This window comes from Agelaius tricolor, unplaced genomic scaffold, assembly GCF_023055355.1.
Source record: "Agelaius tricolor isolate 1412-34295 unplaced genomic scaffold, bAgeTri1.0.p SCAF_6, whole genome shotgun sequence".
NCBI lineage: Eukaryota > Metazoa > Chordata > Aves > Passeriformes > Icteridae > Agelaius > Agelaius tricolor.
The window spans coordinates 7,691,560-7,705,843 of NW_027269266.1; the positions used below are offsets into that span (position 1 = coordinate 7,691,560).

The following is a 14,284-nucleotide window of genomic DNA, read 5'->3' on the forward strand; positions in this document are numbered from 1 at the left end:
GCTAAAGTGGTACTTCCAAGAGTTACTGGTGCTGCATGAAAGAAGTTCCCTGACCCCACCATCTCATTTAATTCTACTTTGAATGCTACCTCAGAGGACTGTCAGCACCACTGCAGTCTGGAGTACTGACTCATTTTAGAGAGAAAATAGCTTCAAAACTAAACAAAACCTGATGCAAGACCTCGATGAGACAGGGAGCATAATAAAGGGGGAGCCTTGAGGAGATTCCTGTTCATGTAGCAGAAGAAAGGTCCAGTCTGGCTTTGTGCCAGTCTCCTATTTACTAACGTGGAGGATAAAGCGATCACATTGGTGTGGCTATAGAGAGAGGTGTGTGTATTATACACAAAGGTGTGGGGGTGTGTGTAGATGCAAAATATGCACCTTTCTTCCTGGAAAAACAACCTTAACAGGTAACCTGATCAGATAAATTTGACTTCTGGGCAACTTGCCATGGGTCTGATATTTGAATGTTGATCCCACTGTTCTGGTTCATCCACAAGATCATGAGCTCTGTGCTGGAATCACTGAGGAAAATTCTATTGACAGGGCAATTCAGGAGACTGGATTACACAGCAATATTGCTCCCTCTTGCTTTAAACTTAAAAATAACGATGAGCATCATTTTGGTGTCTTGTCTCTTTTAATTTCCTATTACAAGCTACATTATGAAGCTTCTCTTTGAGAGGTTTATGAATTTTTTTCTTTCCAAAGCCATTTTTCTTTTCATCTACATCCCTTCCTCAAAGTTAAAAAGCCATATCTAAAATTAAAAATGTTGTCTGACGTATGGGTCTCACGAAAACATATTTTGGAAATCAAAATCTGAAAAGACACATTTAACTGTGCAGCCACTCAACCCAAGATGAATCAAAAGTCCCTAAACCTAATTCTTTTCATAATTAAATCTTTTTTAGAACTTTTAGTCATAGAACCCTGTTAAAAAAACCCTGAGTTTTAACATTTTTGACCATAAGATTTCATTTTTTCACTTGAAGGTGAAGAGAAAGGGGGCAGTTACTTTATAAGGAAAAATTCTAAATACTGAATAAAGGCAGAAATTTGCAGAAGGACAATTTGTTGTATTTTCAACTACTTTAGGCCATGAGTAGCAGATAAAAAATGAATCAGTTTTTTCCATATAGACCTCAAAATCTGTAGCTATTATGAAGTAGTTAGAATGCAATTCATCTGCCCTTCAAAAATAAACAAATGTGCCCAAAGATAGAAGAACTTCTCCTAGGCTTCCAGCTAAGGTGCATCCATATCTCAGGGGCCAAATTATAGGAGGAAAGAAGACAACAAATGGGGATAGAAGCTAATGCAGTCTTCATAAAATAAACAACCAGATGTTCTAAAGAGCGCTAGAGGGAGGAAAGCACTGCCACAGGTCTTTGGAGAGTGACTTCTCCCCTAAATGGAGTGTAATGCTGTGCACTAATGGAAAAGCATGTGCTAATGCCTGAAAATCCCCCAAAGGGTGCAAAGCAAGAGGTTTGGGTGTCTCACAGTTTGACATGGGCAAAATTTAGACCAACTGGGTCCCTTGGTTTTAGCATATCCTTAGCACTGTTCAAAGGATGCTTACACTGTTTTTGTACAGAGTTTCTTTGGAAAACACACTACTGTGTGAAACACACTGCTGAAGCCATGAAGTGCTTCACAGACTTCACCGTCAGTGATTTTAGGTGCAATGCAAAAATTACTCAGCAAAACTCTTCAGCTCATGTTTTGAGACAGCTCAGGTATAAGGTCACTTTATCATGTCAAAGAAACCCAAATAGCCCTTAAATGTTTCCTTTTTACCTTCCTAACTGGAGCTGAGAAGATAAGATATTTAAGACATAATTGTCATCTAGTTCAAAGAAGAAGTCATAATTGTCATCTAGTTCAAAGAATTGTCATCTAGTTCAAAGTTGTCCCATACAATTTGAATCCTCCAAAATTCAGAAGCTGTACGTGCCCACCAAATTCTGGACTATGTGACACAGAGGTGCAAACGTTTCCCAGGTGCCCAATAAATTAATGAAAATATTCCCCCTGATTTTGATAATGGAGCTCCAAGCTTTCTGTGGCAAATCCCAGTGAACCCTTATTTCCAAGATCAAGACAGCTCCTTCACAAGATTTCATTAACAGCTTTTGTAAGTCAGGTAGCACATACTAAAGCTAGAGAAGTATGACAAGGCCTGTATAACCATCTTTCCCATTCAGGATAAAGTGGAATAGCATTTGGGAATTTATTGTTAAGAATTATGTTTCAAATGTATTACAAGTTACACGTGGAGCTACAATTTGGACTAGTTCCAGCTTGTCAATTTTCTTTAGCAGACTATGACTGTTCAAAAGAGTCCTTATTTCTTTGTATGATTACAGAGAGCTGACTAGGAAAACAAGGAGACACAGAGAATGTCTATTTTTGTACATGTAAATGCATATATTTAACATAGGCTACTCTCTGGAGGTTCTTGGTGAGAGTATCTGTAACAGAAAGCATAGAACAAATTCTCCTGCAATATTAAACATGCAGTTTTCATAAAGCAGGGGCTTTATTCCAGTCTCCAACAAAATGGAATATTCCCTTAGTTTCAGATGGGTATTCAATAAAATATCTAAATCTGCTGTTCTGCCACTGTCTGCAGGGTTGAATCAACACCATCAGACATCCTGTGTCCTCCCAAGACATGAGTTTTCTGTCACAGCATTTTACTTCAGGAGGCACCCCTCTCCCAGTGAAAAGTGGCTGGGAAGAAAATACTGGCAGCAAACTTCTTTCTTCCCCTAGGGAGCCCAGAATAAAACTGGTGTGCATCACAAAGATACCCTTGGAGCACTTCAGCATCTGGATCACAAAAGTCTGTCTTGAGGAAAGCTTGACTTTCAAAGCCATGTAACAGCTAACAGGGAATTTATTGGTTCATGATTTAATTCATTAAGCTGGCCTACTAATTATTTCTCCATCTGGCTTCGCACCAGTATTATTTATGTAACAGCCATCTCTCTTCACTACTTATATATAAATAAAAGCCTTAAATCTAGATTAATTATTCCAGTAAAATTTTGCATTTTTTAAATTACTTATCTTGATTAATAAAATGGAGACATTATAATAAAATACCAACTCTTGATGATCCTTTGAATTTTTAAAATACAAATTAGTATTAGAATATGCACTGAGAGAGTTACACATTTAAATTGAGGAGAGGTGGAAAAAGCATCGTAAGTTGAGACTCATGTTTATGCTCAAAGAGCACTGCAGATGGCAGGTCTCTGAGATCCCATAGTCATTATCAGAGTGTGTTCAAAACAAAATGAACACAAAAAGCCCAAATAAACCACGTAGTGACAATCTGAATTTATCTGTCACTTTTTTATTCCACTTGCTGAACAAATGGCTTTACCAGCAACTTCAACTTACAAGAAAAATGTTATTTTTCCATAAACTTTTTTTCTCCTCCCATGAGAATGTAGGAAGGAAAACCTAATAAAATCTGAAAAACAAAAAAATAAGAAACCAACCAACCAACCAATCAAACAACCCATCCCACCAAAACACCCAAGCCCAAAAACCTAACAAAACCCCTACATCTATTATTCTTCTTCCTTCTGCTAAATTACAGTTTGCTGTGTCACTAGCTATATATTTATCTTTTTATGCAGAAAGAAAATGAAAACAATAAAGTAACAGAGAGAGTTGGGGTTTTGGGCATAACACAACTGTCTGGTTTTCCCTTTGCACGACTCCATGGTCCTCTAAGTGTGACTCTGATCTTCAGTCTGAAACATTGTCCACTTGGGAAACCCAGAATCCTTCCTGCCACCAGCACTTTACTCTCAGCTAGGGAGAGATGCTTGGCTCCAAGGCTTTCAGCTTTCCCCAGATTTGCTCTTCCTGCTGGTCCTGTCATCACAGCTGCTCTGCCAGTCAGAAAATGCTACCACAACATCTCAGCACACGAGAATGTGTTTGCTCCCAGCTGGGGTCCCAGCCAGGGCATTCTTAGCACCTGCACAGCTCTCACCACATGCTTGCTGCAGCAGTGCATTTAATGCAAAATTCCATAAATTCTAAAAACCATAAAAAGCACAGTTCAGACAACTACAGAAACTGTAATCACAACAGTAAAGGAGGTAAAGAGAGAAAATCTTCAATAATCCAGTTATCTCTACATTACAGTTGTCTTACCCTTGTAGTCCACTGGCTTTGCATTCTTTAGGAGTTCCATGCACCTGGTTTCCTCCTTGTGAATCTCCAGCTGAAATCTGCATTCTGGATGGACACCATTCACCTGTGTCAAATTAACAAAAGGGTTATGTCTTGAAACTAGAATGAAAATGCTTCATGAAGAATGCAACTACCCATACTGAAAGCAACAACTTTAATTGGCACAGGTTTCACCCAAGCACGTGCTAGACACACTCAATGCCCATTTTAGCTTCTCACACATTGACTTTTCAGAACAAAATGTTGAAATACTCTACTGGCTTCTTCCTGTAGTATTCATTTAGCTTTCTAGTGCATTCATCAATATTGTGCCACCAGATCCTTTTCTCCAGAAAAACTCTGAGCTGAAACTGAAAAAGGAGAGTAGATACATTTGCTCTTTTCCCCTTTTGTAGTAAGTTAGGGAGCTGAAAGTTTAATACAAATCACAGAACATGAAAACTGATCAAACTTCATTCTCTTTGACACGGTAAATTCTGCTTTTCTTCCCTTTTCCACCATGTATATTTTATCTCCTGAAGGTCCCAGACCATGATTATTTGATTCAAGCAAATGCTACACAGGAAGAAAACCCCACTACTTAAAAATTAAAGCACTAAGCCTTTACTGGTTCAAAGCCCTCCCTTCAGCTCCTTGGTTTTCAGAAAAGTTTATGTATGTCCACAGGAAGAGACAGGAATGCAGCAGCAGTGGAGAGAGAAACAAGACCCTGGAAAGTTGTGCTGGGGTCAGCTGAACTCAGGGAGGCAGAGTTCACAGAGAAACACATGGAGTCTGAAAGAGACTGCATGGGAGAAATTACTGCAGGAGGTGGCAAATGAAAAGCTGGAAATGTCAGTGGAGCTGATGGGACAGTTTGATTAGCTCAAATGAAATCGCATCTTAAATAAATAAAATGGGAATGTGCAGTACTTCAGTCATCATCACACCTCACACTTGTAATTACCAAGAAAAAGGTGGTGTCTCTCCAAGTTTCTGTCTTTTCTTTCACATCTTTTAGGAGACATTTAATAATAGAATCTGGTAATGATCTCTGATGCATGACACAGCAATTAAAAAAAAAAGTTAATAATTAATTAAGTTGTGATTCTGGGCCCAGAGCCTCGGATCCAGAGTTAGGACTGAGAACCTGGTGATGCTGCAGTCTCTTTGTGGACAAACCACTTGCACAGCTTTTAAAAATACAGTGCAAGAGCCATAAGCATAACAGCAGGGGCTGAAAACTCACAAAAATCTGTCTCTTCTCCAAATGTCTCATTTCACTGTCTGCAACATCAGAACCTGACTTCCTTTTCCATGTCTCTTCTCTATGTTGAGTATTGAAATTATACATTTCACATGCAGAATTCTTTTCCTTTCAAAGACACAGATTTAACGTAAATTAGGATTTCTAGAATTTATAATTGAAAGTTCAGCATTATACTGAAAATACCGACATTTTGATATGTATAATCATTTTTGCAGGTAGCAGACATGTAAAATGAAAGTCCCATGTATATATAAGGTTTTTAATAGCACTTTCCTTTCACAAAACTTATTTTTGGCAATTTTTCATTTCCAAGTGCTAACTTGACAGTGGATTTCCTACTCATCAAGAAGTGTTACAATTACTGGGTCTTGGAAAGGAAGGTTCACTAAATAAAAATGTTAAATAAATAAAGGATAAGTCAAACTAGCTACTGCAATTAAGAATTATTACTGCTGAATAAACAACTTCTCTTTCTGGTACCTCTGAAATATCAGTAGTTAATAGTAAACTTTTGTTAAAAATTTGTTATTACCCAAAGGTAGCATATTACTTTTCACAGCTGGGCTACATGCTAAGCCGTCCTGTACCATGTTCTAATACATCCTGTTCATTCAGATGGACTTCACAAAGCTAAAGAGGTTTAGAGTTCCAGACTATATGGCTCTGACTACCTCCCGAAACACATCAAGATTTTGAGGGCACTCACCACTTTTTAGGACTTGTGCTCATCCATATTTTCCTCTGCTTAACCAACAGCAGGTTATCCTTAGTCACCAGTGAATACAGAACTGCGTGTAAAGGTGCACACTGAGCTGGAAATCCAACTCAGGAGTATCCCTGCACATTAAGCAGCTTAACAATTTCTAAAGCATCTAGACCAGCAATTTGATGAACATTTCCTCTGACAAAGAGCTTGCACTCACCTTCAGTATGGTTTCCCGACTTTTGGTGTAACAAAAAATTTAAAAGGCTTTAAAAATTTTCTTTTTGTGTATCGTATTTCCATCAATGTAACTGACTTTTACAAACTACTTAAGAAACGCTTGAAAATATAAAGATGATAAAAGCAGGCTCCCTAAAGAAGACCTCAATACTCTGTCTACTTTGTACATCGCAATCCCATTGTACATATTACAGAGCAGTTGTGGATGTGGAGCTTTTCCCCGCACGATGACGGCCAGTGGCCTCTGGACCGCTCCCGGGCAGCGCTCCGTGAAAACTCTTCGCAAACCAGCGGTGTCCCCCGGCTGCGGGGAAAACTGCGGGGCTCAAGTGGCGGCTGCGCGGGGATGGGACCGTGCCCGGCGGAGCGGAGCCGTCCCGGGGATGGGACCGTGCCCGGCGGAGCGGAGCCGTCCCGGGGATGGGACCGTGCCCGGCGGAGCGGAGCCGTCCCGGGGATGCGGCAGGAGCGCCGGGGGAGCGCTCGGGGGTCCGGGCGGGGGCTGTGCCCGCTCCCCTCGCCTTCTCCGCCCGGGGACAGCCGGAGCCAGCGGCGAGAGGCAGCGCTGTCCCCGCACCTGCCGCGCCGAGCCCCCGCCCCGCGGAGCTGCGGGCCAGCCCGGAGGGCTCCGCTCAGGCTCCGCAGGTGAGCGCGGTGCGCTCAGCCCGTTCCGGGCCCGGAGCGCTGCCTTGGGCGGGCTGACACTTACCGGCCCCAGGCTCCAGCAGAGCGAGAGCAGCACGATCGGCAGGGTCCTCATGCCCGCCCAGTGCCCGTCCCAAGGCGCTCCGCGGGCCCCGTTGGAAGGCGGGGAGCGGGGTCCGGGACCCGCCCGGCACCATAGGGCCCCGGGGCCGCTGCCGGCACCTGCCCCGCTCCGGAGCCTCAGCTGCCGGCCCCACCGCGGCCGTGCCCGCGCCGCTCTGCGCGGAGCTCCTCCTCTAGCCCCCGGCTCCTGCCCGCCCGCCCGCCCGTGTCTCCCCTGCCCCTCTCCTCGCCTTCCTTTTCTCCTCCTCCCTCTCGCTGCCGCCGCCGCTCCCCCCATAAGAGGTGCGAGTCGCTGCCCTCAGCCGGGACCCCCCGCCCATCGCTGCGCCCCGCAGGTGCCGCTGCCACCCCCGGGCTGCTCCGGGCACTGGATGCTCCTCACCCCTCGCTGCCCTCTCCCAGGTGCCGGAGAACCCGCTCCTCCCGTGATGCACGCCCAGGGAGCCTGGGTGCCCGTCCCGGCAGCGCATCCGTGCCCGCACCGGGCTGCCTTTCCCCGGTGAGACCAGTAAGGTCATCGAACACAGACCCCTCAAGCCAGGCACGCACGCAAAACGTGAGGGGTGAGTGAAGTGATCCCTGGCAGGGTCCGTTTTATCACTGTGTAGAACAACAGCTGTATTACTAAACCTTTCCTCTCCACAACTCTTTTTTTTTCGAGTTCTCAATAGAGAATCAAGAGTTTAAGGCAACTCCATGTTACTCCCTGGCAGTTTACCCCTGGCATGGGTCTGGGTTTTGCCTCACAAGGCATAGAAAGTACCCAGTTAAATGACATGTTAGCACATGCCTTGTGTCACAGAAAAAGAAGCATTTATATATTGGCTTTTAGCTGAGAATGGGAATATATTACAGTTGCCTTTCCATTGACTTAATATGTGTTGTAATGTAAGTATTATGTACTAAAAGGGACTGAGGAGGCAGCAAAAACCTCTCCTAAATAGCCCCCCAAAAAAACAGCTACAAGCAAAGCAAGGATACTTCTATGACAAAAGATAATTTTAATTCTTTTTCTGCATATGCAAAAATTATTTTCTTCATATATTAAGAAGAAATACCTGTTTATAACATCTTTGGTATCATAAAAAAGAAATACTACAAACTAATAAACAGTATTATAACCTTCATGCTGAGAGCAGAGGGAAACATTAATGTAGAAAGAAAAACTTGTAGGATGGTATTATTGTCAGGTAATGAAAATATTCTCATTGTAGCAGAAAAGAATACCTCTTTGGATTGACTTTGAGCTGTATGTAGCAGGTGGACTGAAAGGGCAGATTGCATCTACTGACACAGCTGGTTTGCAGAGGAGACTGGTTATGCCATTAGCTCTGAGATTCCTGGGCAAACTCTCATGTCAAAACTCCTAGACACGGAGAATTGCACAGTGCAGCCCCTCTGATTCCTGAGACAGCTGTCTGAGATTCCTCTTCTGGCTCTTGGTTGACACAGGCATTCTGGATCAATTTCTTAAGTGCTATCAGTTTTTCCCAAATAACAATCTCAAAACCGTTTCTTTTATCATTCACAAGAATCTGATCATTACTGCAAGGCTTTGGAGAATCCTTCCAGTCTTCTCACTTCAGAAGTACTTTCTTGCCCTTTGTGATGACTGGCATCCCGCTAAGAGAGCAGTCGTTCTCATGAGTGGAATTAATACATGCCAAGGCTCATCAGGTTCACCAGCAAGAAACCCCAGGGCAGTCCCTGTGCAGAGGAGCCACCAGGCAGGCTGTGCCCCAGCTGGGCTGCCCCAGCAGCTGAGGACACAGGAGTTGCCAGACACCAAACCCCAGTGTTTAATTCTTCGAGCAAATAATTCATTAGGCTGCTGAAGCTGAGTAGCCTGGGAAACCAATTAACAAATTACTGTTAACGTTCTGTGTAGAAACAGTCTTGGGAACTGTCATCATTATTCCTTCTGTGGAATGACAGAAGCTAATATCTCAAATATTAATAGTCCACATATCCTACAACTAGCAGAGAAATTTTGAACTTACATCTGTTCTATCAGAAGATTGTCCACAGTCAGATTTTTGTGATGTTTTATTTTCAATGAATCAACATTTTTAGGTGAAAAGAAATATCATCAGTTATTTCCCCACCCTTTCCTCTGTTGCTGTTCCCAGTGACTCTTTGACATGAAAGAGACAGCAGATGAAGGAGATGCATCAAATAATAATATTTTTGTTTATATATAGCTAAGAATTTTTTTTCCCTAAGAAGAAAACAAATTCTTGATGGATGAAGTCCAGCAATCATGGTTCAAGTTCTTTTCACTTAAACATATCATGGTTCTGTGCTCTGTTACAGTGGATGTAGAAGGGAAATAAAGAACAAGAATGAAATTAGAACAGCTGTTGATATATAGAGGTAAATACAAATGAGACTAATAATCTTAATCATCAAAGAAGAGATAGGTTTATGAAAGAACAAAGGAGTCATATAGATTTAGACAGAGTTGATTTGATGACATTTCTGAGAAGGGACTGTCAAATTAAAAGGAAAAATTTTATGGAGGTATCCATGAGGCACAGGACTGCAAACACACAGAGAGAATGGCATCCAAACATGGACAGAAATTCATCACAATAGAGGTAGTAGAGAAATAAATGCATTTTGTATCAGCTGAGCCTGGGTGTTCCTCAGTGGGCAGTAAAAGTGGAAAGTTCACAGTGGCAGGCAGTGCCAAGGTACGGCAAGTTCTCTGATCTCACAACACATCCAGGACCCAAAAGCTTTTCCTCAGTTCCAGTTGTTGGAAGAGTCTGCCTACTGAGGAAAGGTACATGCCAGTAAAGCTATAAGTAACAATTACTTGCTGCCTGGCCATCTGTCTGTTTGGAATCCTCTAATACCGTGCTGGCAGTAAGTGGCTGATTTAGAGTTTCCATACTGAAGTAATGACACCAATCCTCTTTGAGCTCAAATCTTATTTAAATTGTTGATGCAGTTCAAAATGCTTTGAAAATTTGTATTTACCCCCAAATCTTTGTGTTCTGTATATAAAGTCTCCAGACTCATTGCTTTCATTGTTTAAAAGGAGTTTTCTTTTGTTTAATCATCTAACAATTATTGCTTACATAATGCATAACATAGAGTTGCCAGAAATACCTAAGCTGCATGAAAAGTTTTGAAGAGTTTCCCTCAAAGCATGTGTACAAGCCATCCTGAACAACGTGCCTCTTGCAAGCCTGTCTGTCCCTTGAGCTGCTCAAGCTGTTTCATGTGCTTTGAGCCCTGCTTTCCAGACCACAGAGAGTTTATGAGGAATGCTGTACTAAGTCCTTTGCTCTTCCTAGGTGTTCACACTTTTCAAACACACTGGGTCTTCATCAGATATTCCTAAATCTCCCAAAGGCACTCTCTACTGTCACCCTGAATTTTGTTAGGTTGTTTGTTTGTGGTTTTTTTCCTGCAGCCCAAATATTTAAGGACAGATTCCATCAAGCCTTGGAAATAGATTTTAGAAAGGTTTTCCAGGGAAGAAAGACTGTGACTAATGTATGTGCAGTTTGTATCTTTTATACTTGAGAAGATTAAAATTCTGTAAAATTTTAGTATCAGTAGCTATTGACACGCTTGATCTTACTAAGCCTCTCTCAATGATCAGATAGAATACGACAAAGAAGGTTCCAGGCCTGACTGAGGCAAACACTATGAGTCCTGCTCATGACTTGGGATTTCAGACCTTGGGCACGGTCCAGGGGACGTGTGGCTGCAGCCCCATCCTTTGAGAAAGAGCACAGTGATGCTACTATCCAACTCTCCAGCATCAGTGCTGTAGCTGCAGTGAGAAAATGAAATTCTCTATGTTTTATGTGAAGATCCAGATGGTGTCCAGAAGTTCTAAAATTTTGTCACCATTACTGATCATATTATGTCCCCTTAATCTCTTGAACCCTCTGTTGTTTTCTAGGCAGAGAAGCAGCACCACACAGCCAAAGAGTTTTCTAAGGAAAGGCTGTCCTCAGCTGTATCACCTCAGCTTTTTCATTCTCCTCCCTCTGAGCATCCCCAACAGTGTCCTGCTGTGTCTGGCCATGAAGAGTACCTTTATGATGTAGCTGAGGGTGCATCTTCTAGTGGTGAGGCTCAAACTGCTCCACAAAACACCTTCTGGCAGTGGCCTGTGCAGTGGCAGATGCCAATATCAGCACACCAGCTCCACCCCAACCAGTGACAGTGACATGGAGAACCTTCTGGAGCTGTCTTTCTGTAATGTGCAAGTAGCTTGGCTAAAAAAAGACGTTTCTGCAGATCACAAATACAAAGAAATTCAGTGAAAACAAGGACACTTTCTTGTCTGGTTTGTTAAGTTCAGGACTGCTGAATATCTTGTTTAAAGCGATGTCTGTAACTCCTCAGTCAGAAAATGGCACAGGGATGCTTTTCACTGAAGACACGGAATGTAGTCTACAGTACTCTGTGTAAAGTATGCAATTTTGTTCTTTCTCTCTTTCAAATTTAGAAGAATTTCATGTAATTTCAAAAAAGTGAGAGAGATCCCTTTAGTATAATGAACTCTTTCAATTTCTTGGTCAGGGTATCCAATTTTTCTGATTTCCATTATCCTCAGATCCTTAAACTAATAAGCATTCAGTTACTTTCACATGGGTAGGTGAAGTAGAATTTGATCTTTTAAATTTATAAGTTAAATTTAAAATAAAGGAGTCGGGTATTTGGCATAATGGAAAGTACTTGGCTAATGCAAATTTAACTGTTATTTGTTTCAAAGCTCCAGATTTGGTCAGTGCTTTTTTTTTTGAGAGTTTACTGGACATGAAAACATCAAATCTTCTGATAGAATGAGAAGAAAATTCTCCCATTTAATTTTAGGGGTTTTGTAATGATTAGTTAGTGTGTTTGGTTTTATTACTATTTTTTTACAATTTAAAGTAAAGGGTAGATCTTCCCAAAAAACTCTAAAGACAAAACAAAAAAAACACAGAAAAAATTAACTGATGAAGTGATATAAAAGGCTTTAGAAGAATAGACAAGTGTAAGTGCAGAAGGGAAAACAAATGAAAAATAAAATAAAATACAAGTAGTGTTTATCAAAGGGAGTTAGTACTAGCATGAAATGATACTTTACTGGAAAAAAGTGAGAAAATATCTTTCTATACAAAGAAAAGTCATTAGATTTTTTCTAGATACCTGTCAGTAATGTGTTTGATATATTGCCATAGAAATTGCTAGTTGAATTGATAGAGCTTATTGAAACATCTATTTGATTAAAATGTGATTAAATAAGCCTGACTAATAATGCTGATGTATAGACAGAAGGAAAAAAAGGAAATAGCAGAAACGTTCCTCAGAGATCAGGCCAGGGTCCTGTTTTATTCCTTTCAGAAATTATTTTCATCTTTGACAAAACAAAATTTGCTGCTGATTCAAGGTGCTGTCAGTAGTAAGTGATATTCAGGTAATTCTACAGAACTGGATCGCCTGAAAATGAAGTCCTAAAAAGTAGATGGAAATTTAATAAAACAAGATGGAACGTCATGTGCTAAAAACAACAAATCAATGTTACCACCATAAGCTAAAAGGCAATAGCAGGAAGTCCTTTGTATGCATGTCAGTGTGTGGCAAATATGAGTATTAATGTGACATGGCTGTGAAAAATAAATGTGATCTCAGGACACATGGGACAGAGACTTGTTGTAGAGTTAAAAAGCAATGAATGAGGTCAGGTAACACACAGAGGTCTGGTCAGGTTGTATCCGGAGCACGGCATATAAATTTAGCAATCTGCAGTCAAGAAAGATTAATTCAGCAGATAAAGAATATATTAATGAAGACCTAAGGATTTTAGAGAATGTTTGGTTCAATTGCCTGTGAAAATGTAAACTGAGATTAAATATGTCATCAGGAAAGGAAATTTGGCAGAAAAATGGGTGGATTAAGCTAGGTGAGAGTAAATACGCAGATTTATAATCAGGTGCCTGTTCTGGATAAATATTTTAACAGCAAAGGCAAAGAATTTTTTTTTCAAGATAGAACATGATCAGCCAGTTGAAAGGATTTTTTTGTGGCTCTGTGCACAAACAATAGACAGTGTTTTTCTCCAGGTCTTTTCCAAGCCCCTATCCTACTTTGTCATAAATAGTCCTTCTCCAAATTTTCTATCAAAATCACTGTTCTACAGAGAATTGATTGCTGGAATTTTTTTCTTTTTACACAGAAAAAGTTGTTTTCCATACAGAGTGCACACCTTTGTGGAAAATTCTATTTTTCATCAAAAATCTGACTATTTTTGCCAGAAACACAAATATTTAGCTTTTGGATAAATATTTCTATTTGGGGATTTTCGAAACGAGCATAAATTTTGCTAGAGGGGAAACAGAAGTCGCTACTAGGCTCTACTTTCTGAAATTTTTTTGTTCAATGGAACCTTTTCTGGGAGCAGAGCAGATTTTAGGCAAATTTGTAAAAACTTCATCTGGATCCTCATTTTTTGGTAATGTGGGAGTATTTGTATCAGGAAACCTGTACTGGCCGCTTGTCCAGAAATAGAGGAAAATAAAACATTTAGATTTGTACCAAAGGATGATTGAAAAAAGAGATGAAGAATCCCAGCCATCACTAGTCTTCGTAAAGGAAGAGGGAGAGAATTGCTTTCATGTAGTTGAAAGATTAGGAGCTACTTTTGCATTATTTTAAATCTTGGAGTAGAGCCAAATAAATGTATCGTGAGTTTTCAGTCAGAGTAAGTTGCAGTTCCAAGTTGTTTTGATTGTCAAGTTTTTGTATCTTTAGGATAGAACATTGTTTACACTGTGGTGGGGTTTTTTTTGACACTTCAAGAAGAAGACTGAAATGCCTTTGAAATTAAGAACATAATTCTGTCAAAAACTTTGACTAACCATGAGCCTAATGGATATAAATAAAGCAACAATTTTAGAAAGAGGAGAGATGAGATTTCAGTGTAGTTATCAATATAAGGCTCGGTTTCTGTTGCTTAGCTCAAGCCTACCCAGGAGATAGGAAAGGAAAAATGTCATCATTGATGTAATCGAACTTTTAAACACTCTAAAATTACTGTCTCCATTAAGAGAAAAAGTCATCATGTAGCAAAGTAACAACACTGTAAGTGAAGC

General features: G+C 40.8%; 1 protein-coding gene across 2 annotated transcripts in view; it reads right to left on the reverse strand.

The window, feature by feature from the left end:
• The window catches only part of VIPR2 (vasoactive intestinal peptide receptor 2), a 51,715-nt gene extending 43,994 nt beyond the window's left edge, over positions 1-7,721 (reverse strand). Inside the window, exons 1-2 of one of the 2 annotated variants that reach the window (XM_071428617.1) lie at positions 7,567-7,721; positions 4,186-4,288 (exon numbers count right to left, since the gene is read on the reverse strand). In XM_071428617.1, the coding sequence (XP_071284718.1) occupies positions 4,186-4,225 (40 nt within the window). In that variant the 5' untranslated portion in view covers positions 4,226-4,288; positions 7,567-7,721. Of the gene's footprint in view, positions 1-4,185; positions 4,289-7,125; positions 7,377-7,566 lie in introns of those variants that run through there. The other variant, XM_071428616.1, reaches the window with a different exon arrangement.
• Between the last annotated feature and the right edge of the window lie 6,563 nt (positions 7,722-14,284).